The sequence below is a fragment of the Rhamphochromis sp. 'chilingali' genome (assembly GCF_963969265.1).
Source record: "Rhamphochromis sp. 'chilingali' genome assembly, chromosome: 19".
In the NCBI taxonomy this organism is placed as follows: domain Eukaryota; kingdom Metazoa; phylum Chordata; class Actinopteri; order Cichliformes; family Cichlidae; genus Rhamphochromis; species Rhamphochromis sp. 'chilingali'.
Window position 1 is genome coordinate 33962246 of NC_137946.1, and position 13587 is coordinate 33975832.

General features: G+C 51.3%; 1 protein-coding gene across 2 annotated transcripts; it reads left to right on the forward strand.

The window, feature by feature from the left end:
* Positions 1–1856: 1856 nt before the first annotated feature.
* pcf11 (PCF11 cleavage and polyadenylation factor subunit) lies at positions 1857–12892 on the forward strand. 2 transcript variants are annotated; one of them, XM_080867882.1, is made up of 18 exons: positions 1857–2220; positions 4081–4206; positions 4482–4664; positions 5590–5802; positions 6363–7300; positions 7379–7553; positions 7673–8075; positions 8157–8294; positions 8382–8447; positions 8690–9948; positions 10837–10903; positions 10992–11117; positions 11194–11332; positions 11408–11591; positions 11673–11828; positions 11920–12012; positions 12103–12138; positions 12241–12892. In XM_080867882.1, exons 1-18 carry the CDS (start codon positions 1978–1980, stop codon positions 12463–12465), a joined length of 4770 nt encoding a protein of 1589 aa, XP_080724008.1. In that variant the 5' UTR covers positions 1857–1977; the 3' UTR covers positions 12466–12892. The 2 variants fall into 2 exon arrangements, with proteins under 2 accessions (XP_080724008.1, XP_080724009.1); XM_080867883.1 differs by lacking the exon at positions 8382–8447 and having other exon boundaries at positions 1858–2220.
* Positions 12893–13587: the final 695 nt, after the last annotated feature.

The following is a 13587-nucleotide window of genomic DNA, read 5'->3' on the forward strand; positions in this document are numbered from 1 at the left end:
ACACAGGTGTGCTTTTCAGGCGGGTGTTCCAACAACCAGGGAGGGGTTGTGAGCTCATTGAGGCGTGGCCTCTGCGCTGGACGCAGACACACAGATGCTCAGGAACAGCCAAATATAAAACCATCTTCCTCAGACGTGTTGGTGCGATTAACCTCAGCAGCCATATTATCAGGCTCCAGGTCAGAATTGTGCGTCACCATCCACCTGTCAGCTAAAGAGGCCACACCCCTCCATAATGCAAATTTTAATCCTTAATTTAAACAGTTATTTTAAAAAGTCTGCAGACGTGTGTGTTTCTCGCTGTTGGAGCTGCTGCCTGGATAAATGCGACGCTTCTGTCAGGTGTACGAATCGAACACGTGACCCTCAGAGAGGATCATGTTCACAGGAAAAAACGAAAACATTGCAAATTAAAATGACAAATGTCCAGCAGAAAACACTTCAGCTCACAGTTGTGTCAAAGTGCTTTATAATGTCAGGTAAAGACCCCTGAGCTGTCACTGTAGCGACAGCCGGATGGAAAAACCTCTGGCAGAAGTTGGACGATGGGACAAAGACGTGCTGCAGAAGAGAGCCAGAGATTAATAATTACTAACGATTAAATGCAGAAAGGAGTATTACCACACCAAGAAACACTCAGTGCATCATGGGAATCTCCAGCAGTGCAGTACCTGTAACACCTACAGCTTGTTCTAATCGCTCTAATAGGATATTATGGTCGACAGTATCGAACGCTGCACTGAGGTCTAGCAGGACAAGCACAGAGATGAGCCCACTGTCAGAGGCCATAAGAAGATCATTTGTAACCTTCACTAAAGCTGTTTCTGTGCTGTGATGAGCTCTGAAACCTGACTGAAACTCTTCAAATAAACCTCTGCAGATGATCTGTTAGCTGTTTGACTCTTTCAAGGATGTTTGATATGATTGAATTTGATGAAGTTAAGGTAAGGCCGGCTCAGCGGCGCTCTGGCTGCGGCGCCGACAGACCACAGTGATCTTTTCAGCAGATTCAGATGAGCCTGAACAGTGAGCTCAGTTTCATAGTCGTTACTATGCAAACTGTCATGAGCGCTGAACAATGGCCATGAGTAGCATTCAGAGAGTTGGGAACCCTCAGCTCAGCCTTTCCCTTTTCATGTGTTCTCAACGCCTCATTGAAACTTACAGGACGTCTGGGTGAAACACACGTTCTGGCCTGATGAGGTAGCTCTTTGGTGTTGGTTACGCCTCTTAACTCTTAGGTGACTTTTTCATGCTTGAATGATTCCTAACTGCAGAGATGAACCAGTGCTGCGTCTGCATATAACAAATAACCTGTCTGTTCCTGCAGGCATTACACACAGAGCTGCTCCCAGTTCAAACTGGTGACGTTGACTTATAAGTTTGTTATAATTGTGTAAACTCTGTTTTCTCCTGATGTACTTGTCTGTACGTAGTTCCCATGTTTATGAGGGATGGCACACACTTTTTAAGACTTTTACAAAGACACAGTTCGATCAAAATGTAGAATTAAAATTGTTTGAATTGATTAAATTTAGTTTTTAAATATACATATCTATATATATTTATTTATTGGTGTTACGATATGCGAACATAGTTTCTAATGAGTAACGTGTTTATTTGCGAGTAGTGCTGCGGCCTGGTCGTTGAGTAAGAGCTGTTGCAATCATTTTTCGTTATGTAATCGGGATTGACGGTACTCCACTCTGATTGGCTCATTTGTGTGGCCGTTATTTCCCCCAACTAATCGCAAAGAAAACCCAGGTTAAGGCGGGCTGAAACCAGCCAATGACACTGCACTGACATCACGACTGTTATAAAAACCTCAACGTGACGTAGACTTCCTTCAGTTACAGTCGCCATTTTCTTGTGGTCGTTGAAAGGGCACTGAACTGCGACAGAAGACGGCTGAAATATACCCCCGAACCGGCGTGATTTCTCAACAAGTCCGGGACGAACAGTTAGCCGTATGAGTTCATGGACTGCCTGCTGATCAGTGGTTATGGTTTCGGTAAGACTCGCTTAGGTTTGGCCGAGTGTCTCAGCTCAAAGATGGACGACAGCGCGGCGAGGGAAGACGCCTGCCGGGAGTACCAGTCCTCCCTCGAAGACCTGACGTTTAACAGCAAGCCGCACATCAACATGCTGACCATCCTGGCCGAGGAAAACATCAACTTCGCCAAGGATATCGTGGAAATTATTGAAGCACAAATAAGCAAGGTTTTTATGAATATAGAATACTTTCACACTGAGATGTTTGCTGTCGATGTATGTAGTTAGCTGCTAGCCGAACATGGCGACGAGGTCGGCCGCGGTAACGGTCTCTGAAAACATCCAGCTGTTTGTTCTGCTAGCTCCGCATTCAGCCAACTCTTGAACAACTGTGTGTATTAAAGTCAACCGACCATTTATTCTTTATTGTACTCAGCAGCACGCCATTTCTCTGCAGACTCGCTGTAGGTACTCGATGTGGTCTGGAGTTGAAATCCACCTTAAATCAGCCCACCTTAAATCAGTCCGTCTTTACCGTTCGCTCTGCGTTTTCCTCTTTAATGTGGAGTAAACGTCAGTAGACGTGAGTAGAAAAGAAGGCGGCACTTTAGCGGGACGTTAACTTTGGTTCAGCTTGTTGCCATGGTAGTTTGTTTAAACCAACTTTATTTAAACAACTGCAGCGACAGAATACTTTCTGACACGTGGGAAGGGCCGAAATCTGCACGAGGCTGCTTTAAAACCTAGATTAAAGTTCAGGCTGATGATTATTTCTTAAAATTAAAAAATACTAAATTCACAAAATGGATGTTTTTTGAAAGTCTTGTTTCTCTGGGTTATTAACACAAAGGATGAGGCCACATAGAGCTGGGGAAGTAAATCTGAGTCACTTTCCTGAACAGGGGAAATCACCGCGCTGTTATTTCTGGCCTCAGTCGGACAGTAGCTCTACTGAACTCCGGGTGATGTCTCAGTTTGTGCCCTGCTGGTCTCAGGCTAATGCTCTGAAGTGGTCTAAACTTTGTTAAATAAAGAAACAGTAAAAACCTTGAATTGGCCTAAACTCCTCACATCAGGTTCAGCAGTTTGACTTTAAACCAAGGACAGATTTCATAGAAGTGCCTGACGTGTTGAAGTGTCGCCCGCTGATGAATAAATAACTGCTGTGCTGATGGTGTCACAGTTCTCCTTTAGAAGTCTGAGGTGTGCACGTGTTGAACAAAGCTTTGGTAAACAGTCAAACTTCCCTCTGCAGCACTTGAGCTTTCAATCAGCGTGAAGCTCGTCACATTGATCTGACTGAGGATTAGCGGCTCGAGTTTTTGGTGGATTTTGACCATCTGTAGTCCTGCTGAGCTCAGACCACATCAGTGTCTCTGAATGGTTTCAGTCTGATCTGTTGTGTGTTATCAGTGTCGGGTCATTGATTAACGGGGCGTCTTCAACACCCCCTCCGCCCGCCATCACGTTACACTCAGCTTCTGGTCCATGACACTTGATTTAATTCTCGAGTGAATCTTGAATTCTTGAAAAATGTGATTTGAATGGTTAAAATGTTTATAATAAAAAATGTGAAATGTGCTTTTTGTCATTTTTTATTTCCCAGTGTAATTTCTTGGCATGACTCTGGTTTCATTTACTGCACACACTGAGGGAGGGGGGGGGGGGATTAAAGATGTCGGGGGTCAAAGTGGAGGTGTGAGGGGGAATAAAGCTCACTGGGGGTGGAGTCACCTCGAAGACGAGCCTTCTGGGTAAACGTACAAAGAGCGGTGGAAGGTTACAAACGCTCTTTGGAGGTAAACGGCTCCTGGACTGAAGCCTGGCGGCGCCACGGACTCATTTTGTAACTCTGCAGACGCTGAGTGGACTCGGGAAGATGACTTTTCCTTTTTCTCCTGTGAAGACGCAGCAGCGCACGGACTGACTGGGACTGAGATGTTTTCCTGCAGTTCTTGACCTTTTGAACTTTTTCCACGTTTTTGGGTGCTGAGGGGCGGGGCAGGTGTACTGTGAGCTTTTATTCTGAAATGTTGCTTTTAACCCCTGTTTGTTTTCTAAACTTGTCGAGTTCTCTTATTGCTCCAGGCCCCACCCAGCGAGAAGCTTCCAGTTTTGTACTTAGTGGATTCCATAGTGAAGAATGTTGGAGGAGAATACCTTGCAGTGTTTGCTAAAAACCTAATCCCTTCATTTATATGTGTCTTTGAAAAGGTACAGTTCTCTTTGCTGCCGTTTGGCCTTGTTAAGATTTAAGCAGTGACATGTTAGCAGCCCTCGCACTCCCTCCTGTTTGTCCTGTTGCTTGCTTTCTTCTGTGTAGTCTCCTGCACTCTGCTCCTGTCTTACTGCGTAACGTACTGCTAATGAAAGCTGGAGGGAGGCTTTAGGACTTTAGCTGATGTTTTGAAGTGGACTAACAGCTGTGCACAGTGTGATGTCTGCTTTTTGTTGGTGGCTGTGGACCAAGCGCTGTCCTCTGTTTGTAGGTGGACGAAAACACTAGAAAGTCCCTGTTCAAGCTGCGCTCCACCTGGGACGACGTGTTCCCGCCCAAGAAGCTGTACGCGCTTGACGTGAAGGTCAACTCTGTGGACCCAGCGTGGCCCATCAAGCTGCCGCCGCCCACCCCCAACTCCAGCATCCACGTCAACCCCAAGTTCCTCAAACAGGTGTGTACGAGCGGGGGCGTGAGCCTCGGGCAGCCCGAGGTCGCCCCGGCGCAGAGGTTTGTTCCTGAGGTCCTCGTCGGGCTTCTCAATAAATGTGTCTGTGTGCCCTTGAAATGTCGATAAAGAAGATGTAGTGAAACGTGCAGGTACACCCCTGAGGATTGTTCACATGTAAATAAGTTATTGTTACAGTAACTACCACAAACAATGTTTCCTATTAAGAGTCTTTAAAAGGTCCAGAGAGCTTCAGCGTGGGAGGTTTTTGTTTTTAGTTTTTCTGCTGTAATATCTTCAAATAAAGATGTGCTGAGGAGAATAAAGGAGACCCGGCAGAACTCTGTGTTTAATACTTACTATTTTGTTTTTTTACTTTTGCTCTTATGAGCGTTGAGTTTTTGTGCCTGATCTGAGGTTTCGGTTGTGCTTGGTTACGTTGTGAAGCTGCTTTCAGATCTGCTGTCGAGCTCACGTCAGATAAAGTAGAAAAATGAAGCTGGGAGCAGAAATTGGTTTGTTTGGCTCAAATGACAGAATTTGACAATTTTTAACCAACTAAAGTGAGCAGACGTCATGCTTTTATTAAACTGTTGACTGGTGTCAGACTGGGTTAACCTGTCAGGACATCCATGCAGAGTGAACCTGATAAACTGGTTCAAACCAGTGTTAACCACTGTCAGGTGGCTGCATGCAGGTTTGGTTAGTTTGATCACTGGAAATGTTTTTAAAGAGGTTTTCCATAAATATGACCGGGTCAAGTGTCACATCCACGTGCTCCTTACCTGTGTCCGGGTCAGGCTCCAGGGTTGGACCCCAGTGACCCTCCCTGGTCTCTGACCACACACAGCATCATCCACATTGAGCGATGGGATTTTGTGGAGCTGAACTTGAGTTCTAAACCGAAGTTATCTTTCTCTCCGTCTTTCAGCCTGAGGAGTCTTCATCCTCTCCCAGGCCAACCCCGGCCCAGCCACCGCCCACGGCCCCACCTGCCCCTCAGCCGGTCCCTGCCGCCATCAGTCAGTCCAGCCTGACACAGGAGCAGCTAATCCGGCAGCAGCTGCTGGCCAAACAGAAGCAGCTCCTGGAGCTCCAGCAGAAGAAGATCGAACTGGAGCTGGAGCAGACCAAAGCTCAGCTGGTACGACCACCTGGGGCTGTAACATCACTGTTAGCCAATCACGTGTCCGCATCACAATCCAGGGGTTCAGACTTAAGCTAAAACCAGAACATTATCTGAGCGCTGTCATGGCCATTCACTGCTTTAAAAACCCTGAAACACCCCGAATGTGTTAAAGCCTTCAGCTCCAGTTCAGATCAAACTACAAACCAGTTTGATCTGAACTGGGACGCTGCTAGTTCCCATTTAAAGGGTAAAAACGACAGGAAGAAGCAGCAGAGTCTTAAATCTTTTGTTTTGGCTCAAAGCTCACCTGTCACTTGTCCGAAGGTTTAGAGCAGCGGTCCCAGGGCCGTGAGAGTCGAGGCTCGGGTGTGACATTTATGGTTTTCAGGGTTTTTGTCGTTAACGCTGTTTCCTCGGGTCTTTTCCCGTGTGTTAGGACTTGTTGTTTTTGTTTTGTACTGGTTTTACTTTCCTGTATTTATCCGCGACACCTTAAAGCGGAGTTTATCTGCTGTCAGGTTTGTTGTGTAGAAACTTGCACATATTTAACAGGCAGCTCTGTCACATGGTTACAGGTCAGCGGCTTCACATTACCAGCAGCGACGGCGATCTCCACTTCATCAGCAATGAGCCCGGCGCCCAAGCTCATCAGCCAACCCGCTCCCGTGGTCCGACCCTGGGTACCCCCTCAGAGCGATTCAAAGTCGTCCGTCAGAGACCCCCGGCTGAACCGCCCGCCCACTGGCCCCCTACCTAAAGACCAGCCTGCCACAACAAAAAGAGAGACTCCACCCACCACAGGAAGTCACACTCTCGCTCTGGAGAAAGCCAGGATGCAGAAGAAAGACGCTCCACAGGAGAAACCCAAATCCAAATCGCCGTCTCCAATGGCGAAGAGTGGGCCGAGTAAAACCAAAGCAGCGGAGGCAGCGCTTCAGAGCGGCACGAAGAAAGACCCGCGGCTGAGGAAACGCACGCAGGACAAGGTGGGCGAGGGCAAGGACGGTGAGCAGAAGGAGAAGAAGCGATGTGGTGATGAGGAGCGGGAGGATGCTGCACGGGGGGCGGAGCCTCAGAGGTTCAAAGGCAAACTGGTGAATGGTTCGGTCGCCAAACACGAGCGTGACAAGGCTGCTGATAAGACCGCTGGCAACGCCAGAACGCATGCAAGGAAGCGCACTCGCTCGCGGTCTAGGTCGCGATCCCCCGCCGGCTCCCCAAAGAGGAAGGACAGACGCTCGCCAAAGGGCAGAGCCCGCAGCAGCTCGTCCTCGCCATCACCTTTGCACAAAGCTGGAAAACCACGGAGGCTCGACCTGCTGCACAGCAAGCCCGGTCGGGAGGACCGTCCCACCCCCAAAAGCCAATCTGAGAGCAGAAGGTCCAAGAGACCCGGGGAGGAACGCCACTCCGAGACCAGAGACTCTCACTCGCCACGCAGCCACGACGGAGGCTGCAAGGAGATGAAGGACGCCCCTCACCGCTGGAGGAGCGGCTGGGAGGAGAGTAAACAGTGAGTTCATCAAACGCATCAGAAATATTATTCAAAAGTTTTAAAACTTTAAAAAACGTAAATCGTTTTCCTCCTCAGCATGAAGCTGTCGGGCGACGTGCACGCCAAGCCCACGCCTCAGAGACACAAACCGTACAGCACGCCAAACCGCCCCAGCACCCCCCGAACCCCGAAGCACCGGCTCAGCGTCGACGCCAACCTGCAGATCCCCGATGTCCTGAACTCCGCCTCCAAGAAGGACCTGCTGAGGAGGGTACGTTCACTGACCCGCTCACATGCAGGATAAAGCTGTTTCACTGGTTTTCACTTGTTATGATCAGTGGGGGGGGTTACCATGTCACTAAATATCATGTGACTATGACATGTCTGCAGGCGAGCAAGCGCATGGAGAGTGGCGAGATCTCCCGCGAGGAGTTCCTCAATATGGCTCACCAGATCAAACAGCTGTACCAGTATCAGGAGGAGATCCAGCTGCGCAAAGACAGCTGGGACGAATCAGACTTCCCCGTCAAGAAGCAGCCGCCACTGCTGAGCACTCCCTCATCTCAGCCCCGCCCCCACGAAGGCATGGACCCGGCGGAGCTGTCATACTACGAGCACAAGTCGAAGCTGAGGAAGACTCAGGTCAATCACCGACCTGCCGGAGAGGAGTGGGAGGGGGAGGAGACTCCCGAGATCACCGACAAACCAGGGCACAGCGAGAAGATGGGTGGCGGTCAGAGCGGCGGACATCCGCCGCCACATAAATACAACCGAGGCCCGCGAGACAGGCCAGGTGAGCGTCACATGATCAATAAATTAGCCAGAGAAAAGAGCTTTATTACTTAAACAAAAACACATCTGCTGCCCTTTTCAGGTGAGAGGCGGAGCAAAGAGTGCGAGGAGCATCGGGCGCCGCTCGCCCCCATGGTTGAGGAGTACAACCACGGCAAAGAGTTTCCAGCGCTGAAGCCAGGTCTTCGCTTCACGAAGAGACCCGACCACAGAGAGACAAGTGAGTGCACGCCGCCACCATGCTGCGCTGCGTTCACGTGTTCAAGTGGCGTGAAGGTTACCTGTTATCTGTCATCTTTATCCACAGAGAGGTCAGAGGTCAGGTTCTGGAGCGGCGGGGTGTCAGGGTGTCGATCAGGGATACTTCAGCAGGGTTAGACATTTCTAACGAGTCCTACACATTCAGTCAGGAGCCCCGATTACATCATCAGCTAACCGCTAATTAGACACTCCCTCTCACCGCCAGCCTTTCAAGGCATTGTGGGAGTCGTAGTCGGCCACCTCTGCAGTTCTGTAGTGTCACCCTCACATTCAGACAGATGAAGCTCAAACTGTAATTTATCAGCTGACAGGAAGCGGCAGCGTTCACAGCATTTCTTCTTCTGTGGTTTCCAGATGAGAGAGAGTGGACCTCGCCACTGACAGAGCGGCAGCATTATAACGACCGCGAGGAGCAAAAGAGCAGCTACAATGTCCCACGGCGGTACGGCCCACCTGCTGACGCCCGCAGGCCGGAGGTGCCCCCTCCTTCGGGCACAGTGGTCCACAGGAACTCCCCGAGCCCAGCTGGCCTGGACGCCACGGCGACACGCTTCGAGCGCGAACGGCTATCACCGTTACAGAAAGACTCTGCTGACATGAGCCCGATAGCGCGCTTTGAGAGCCCAAACAGCGAGCACTCGGACGACGGGCCCCTTGATGCCCCGCCGCCTCATGCTTCAACCAAATCCATCCTGAAGGCGCCACTCCCCCGTGGAGGGCCGCAATCTTCGGTCCGACAGCACGGCGGGTCACCCGGACACACACCACCTCACGACGGGGGACACCCCCCTGCACGCTACAATGGCCCCGGTCATATGGGCTCTTCTAGGCCTCACGCCCCAGGATGGTATGAAGGCGGCGGTGGCCCTGGGCGGTTCGATGACTCACTGCAGTGTGAGGGGCCTCACCACCCAGCCCCCAGCAGGTTCGAGGGTGCCGGACCAACTCATCACACAATGGCGGAGAGGGTGGACGGTCCCGGACACATCAGTCATGGCCCGATGAGAGGCGGAGAACGAATAGGGCGGTTTGAGGGGCCCCCTCAGGGGCCCGGCAGGTTCGGGGCTCCTGTCGCACTACAGACACGATTTGAGGTGCCGGCACCCGGCCACTCAGAGGGCCCGCTGCAGCGCTTCGAAGCACCACGTCACTTAAACAACATGGGTCCCGGCCCTGGATCCGCCCCCATGGGCTTCCAGCAGCGGCCAGCACGCTTCGAGGGCCCCACGAGGTTTGATGGCCCTGGACACTTCGAGGGGCCGGGCCAACCGGGCCCCCGGTATGACGTGCCACATCAGGGAGGCCCCCCGCACTTCGAGCACTTCCCCGGGCAGGGCCACCTGCGCTTCGAACCCCAACACAACCTGCAGCCCCTCATGAGACAGATGGGCCCGCCCATGTACGAAACCCCCATGGCCCCCCAGCAGAACTTCGCCATGCCCCCCCAGCGTTTCCCGGACCCCATCAATCCTCAGTTCCCTGCAGCACCAGCGGCGTTCCCGGCGCAACAGAACATGCAGCAAGCCGGAAACTTCCATGTGCAGCCGTTCAGTCAGCCAGGACCCGCCCCCTTCTACAACCCCGGGGCACCCGCTGTTGGCTTACAGCAGCCGGTAAGCAACGCACAGGACATCACAGGATCTAGACCAATAAGAACAGAGGTAGTTTCAGACAGGTTTCAATCAGAGCTGCCTCAGTTCAGTCCAGTGTCAAATTCAGAGCAACTGGAGCTCCACCCACAGCTGAGCAGCTGTGACTGTAGTTTGGGGCAACCAAACACTTAGGCATCAGTTAAGTCAGAGTTGATGTGATACATGGAGACGCAGCTAAAAGAGCCGTTATTGGCCTGCTAACAGCATGCTAGCATGCTAATCCTGTATAATCGCAGTGCCTGAGTCTCCTCATGCGATACATGCACCTGAGTTTTATTTAGAAACAATGAAACTTTAAAACCTACATCTATCGCTGAGGCACAGCCAGCCTATGTTGCTAACTTCTGCAACTACTCCAGGTCAGTTGGAGCGAATGGAGTTCTTCCATATAAAACAGCCAATCGGGTAGGCCCAGCAGGCATGCAGCATGCAGCACAGATGGACTGCAAGTGTTACTGTTCTGCATGGTCACAAGTTTCTGGACCTTTGACCTCTGTGATGATTAATTTTCCTTTTTAATTGTTTTTCTTTTTTTAAAGAGAATTTTAAAAAAAAAACAACTACATTTAAAGGTATCAGGCTGTGCAGAGGGCGGAGTTAATGCTACAGAGCGTGCTGTTGCGCCGGTTCAGGACATTTATCATTAAATTAGCCCCACTACTGCCAGAAGGTGGCAGCAGACGCTGCTGAGCAAACAAGTGAACGTGTCAGGAGTGAGGTGCAGAAATGGCAGGAAGATGTGCAGTTGATCCTCTGAGCTGGTGGCTCTGATTGGTGCAGAGGCCACGTTGTTGAGCAGGGCGAGTTCCTGGGGAATGATCTGAGTGTTTGTACCTGTGCTGTTTTCAGGTGAGCGTGATGGGAGCCATGGCCCAGCCCTTCCTACCTCAGACCGCCGTGCCTTTCGGACAGCAGAGTAAGTTTGCGTGGCGTTTGTGTCGGTCAGCTTTAACGCTCTCGAGTTTAAGGTCAGAAATCGTGACTGGTTGTTGGTATTTGCGTAGATCCGCAGGTTGTCCCTCCGGAGAACCACTTCGGTCAGGTGGACGTGAACGACCTGCTGTCCAAGCTCCTCTCCACCGGCATCATCAAACCCTCGCAGCCCGACGCCGCGCCCGCCTCCAGCAGCGGTCAGTGAAGCCCCTCCCTCTGTCGCCTTTAACCTTCTTCTTCAGTCAAGTTTGATGTGTTTGTTTTTTTTTCCAGAATCGTCTTCTGTACCTCCGCCGGCACCGCCACCAGAGGAGGAGGAAGAGGAGGAGCAGGAGGTGGAGGTGGAGGGTGAGGGCGAGGGCGAGGACGACGTGCTGGACCTCACCAGCTTCAGCATCGACGATATGAAACAGTGAGTATTTGCCTGTCCTCATCGTCGAGGTTACTTTGTTCTGCTGTGACTCACTTTGCCCCGCCCCTCTCGCAGGCGCTACGAGAGCGTGGTGACGAAGCTGTACTCAGGGAACCAGTGCTGCCTGTGCAGCATGCGCTTCACCGCCGCCCAGACCGACATGTACGCTGACCACCTGGACTGGCACTTCAGGCAGAACCACGCCGGCAAAGTGGCGAGCAAGAAGGTCACGCACCGCCGCTGGTACTACAGCCTCACGGTGAGAACGAACACGCCTCATGGGGCGCGGCGCCTAGCTCCCTGTGGAGCGCTCTGATGTAACGATACGTTTGTCGTGCAGGACTGGATCGAGTTCGAGGAGATCGCCGACCTGGAGGAGCGCGCCAAGAGCCAGTTCTTCGAGAAGGAGAACGAGGAGGAGGTGCAGAAGAGCCAGGCGGCTGCCAAGGAGAAGGAGTTCCAGATCGTGAGAGCCACCAAGGACCAGGTGGGAGAGGTGAGTACGGCGGACGGCCAATCGACGGCCAACCTGCTTGTCGGTGACATCACAGGCTCGCCCAATAAAAATGCTTCCTTCCTCCCTGCAGAGCTGTGAGATCTGTCAGGAGCCCTTTGAGACGTACTGGGTGGAGGAGGAGGAGGACTGGTTCCTGAAGAACGCCGTCAAGGTCGATGACAAGGTGTGCCGAGGCTCCACCCATCCACTTCTAATCAGTAAGATGACCAATAAGAACAAAGCGAGTGACCAGCTGTTTGTTTTCCCTCCACAGAACTTCCACCCCTCCTGCTTCGAGGATTATAAGAACGTAAGTCTCACCTCCTCCTTCACCTCCTCCTTCCTCCTCTTTCTTCTTCTCTGGTATAAACTCAATTGTTTTTCTTTGCGCCGCTCTCATTTGTCTCCTCAGACATCGTCGTATGTCGACGTCACGCCGTCGCCCAGTAAGCTGCTGACCGACCACCCGCTGGGCGCCTTCGTGAAGACGGAAGAAAAGCAGGAGGAGGTCACTTCCTGTGCTGTTGCTGCCGCTGCTGCTGCCGCCGCCACCTCAGTGAAACAGGAGGTGCAGAATGAGAGCGGGGAGCCTCCTGAAGTGAAGACGGAGGCAGGTGAGGAGGCGGCGGCGTTGTGAGGTGGCGGCGGTTTTTAGCTGCAGGGACTCGTCCTCTGCGTCTGTACTTGAATACATTTTTGTATTTGGACTCGCGGCCGTGCGGCTGCCTCAGTGAACCTGTACATGACCTAATTTATACATTAAAGTATTTTTGGTAACTCTGGTGTTACAGTGATTGAATCAGCTGTTACCCCTGTACATAGATTATTGATGATTGATTGGTTTATCGATGGGCCCTCGCAGGTGTTGAAGGTAAGCATCGTCTGAGCGGGAGGCGTCGTGGACTCGTCTACCGAGGAGCCCGCCCTCTTTCCGTTTTTCTTTCTCTTTGGATCAATAAAAGCATCTGAAAGCTGTTTGTGTGAATACTGATTGATCTCATTGATCGTTGAGTTTTACTGTCATTTGGGTTCCAAAACATCAATAAAGGTTCAGTGGGTTCAAACATCCTGCTCTGGGTATTTATTCGTGTGTGTGTGTGTGTGTGTGTGTATTAAAAGTTCATTTGAAGAGGAAGTGAAGCTGGTGCTGAGCCGACAGTCACAGAAGGATAAGAACTGAGTTCATCTCAGCTTAAATAACCTGCCACTTGTAGTATCAGCCAATCACATGACGGGCTCATTTTGCAGCGCAGACACGAGGTCAGAGGTGAATGTGCTGCACTCAGATGGCCTCCATAGACCAGTAGAGGAGCTTTACTGTCATGATGGCTACAATAGCATGTGTGATGATGTCAGATCAACATGGACCCTGACCTCCAGCAGCTCCTTGAATCCATGAAGGCTGAAAGCAGCTCCAGGCTGGTGATACTAGTGAAGTGTCAGCAGTGAAACAGGTTGCACTTTGACCTCTCAGGAAGCGTGAGGCTGTTTTCTGGGATCTGATTGGCCGTGAAGCTGACAGGGAGACGGAGATGAACCCTCTTCTTCTTTGGTCTCACTTGTATATTCAGCACTTTGGCGGAGTCTGCTTTCATTTCTGGTGTTCTGGTGACGCGTTATTTCGAGGTTACGCTTCCTGTCAGCACTGATGTGACCGCTGGGCGAGCTGCACTTCCTCTGACTGACCTCAGAGTGGCGCTGTCACCCTGCAGAAGCAACTGGGCGCTGCCTTTTGATTTAAAAAATATATGTATATCCT

Bases quoted from the DNA above. Each gene is read 5' to 3' on its own strand.
- pcf11 (XM_080867882.1), top strand. From the start codon at position 1,978: ATGGACTGCCTGCTGATCAGTGGTTATGGTTTCGGTAAGACTCGCTTA. The intron at 4,207-4,481 runs GTACAGTTCTCT...CTCTGTTTGTAG, and splicing joins TTATATGTGTCTTTGAAAAG to GTGGACGAAAACACTAGAAA. The intron at 11,118-11,193 runs GTCAGTGAAGCC...TTTTTTTTCCAG, and splicing joins CGCGCCCGCCTCCAGCAGCG to AATCGTCTTCTGTACCTCCG.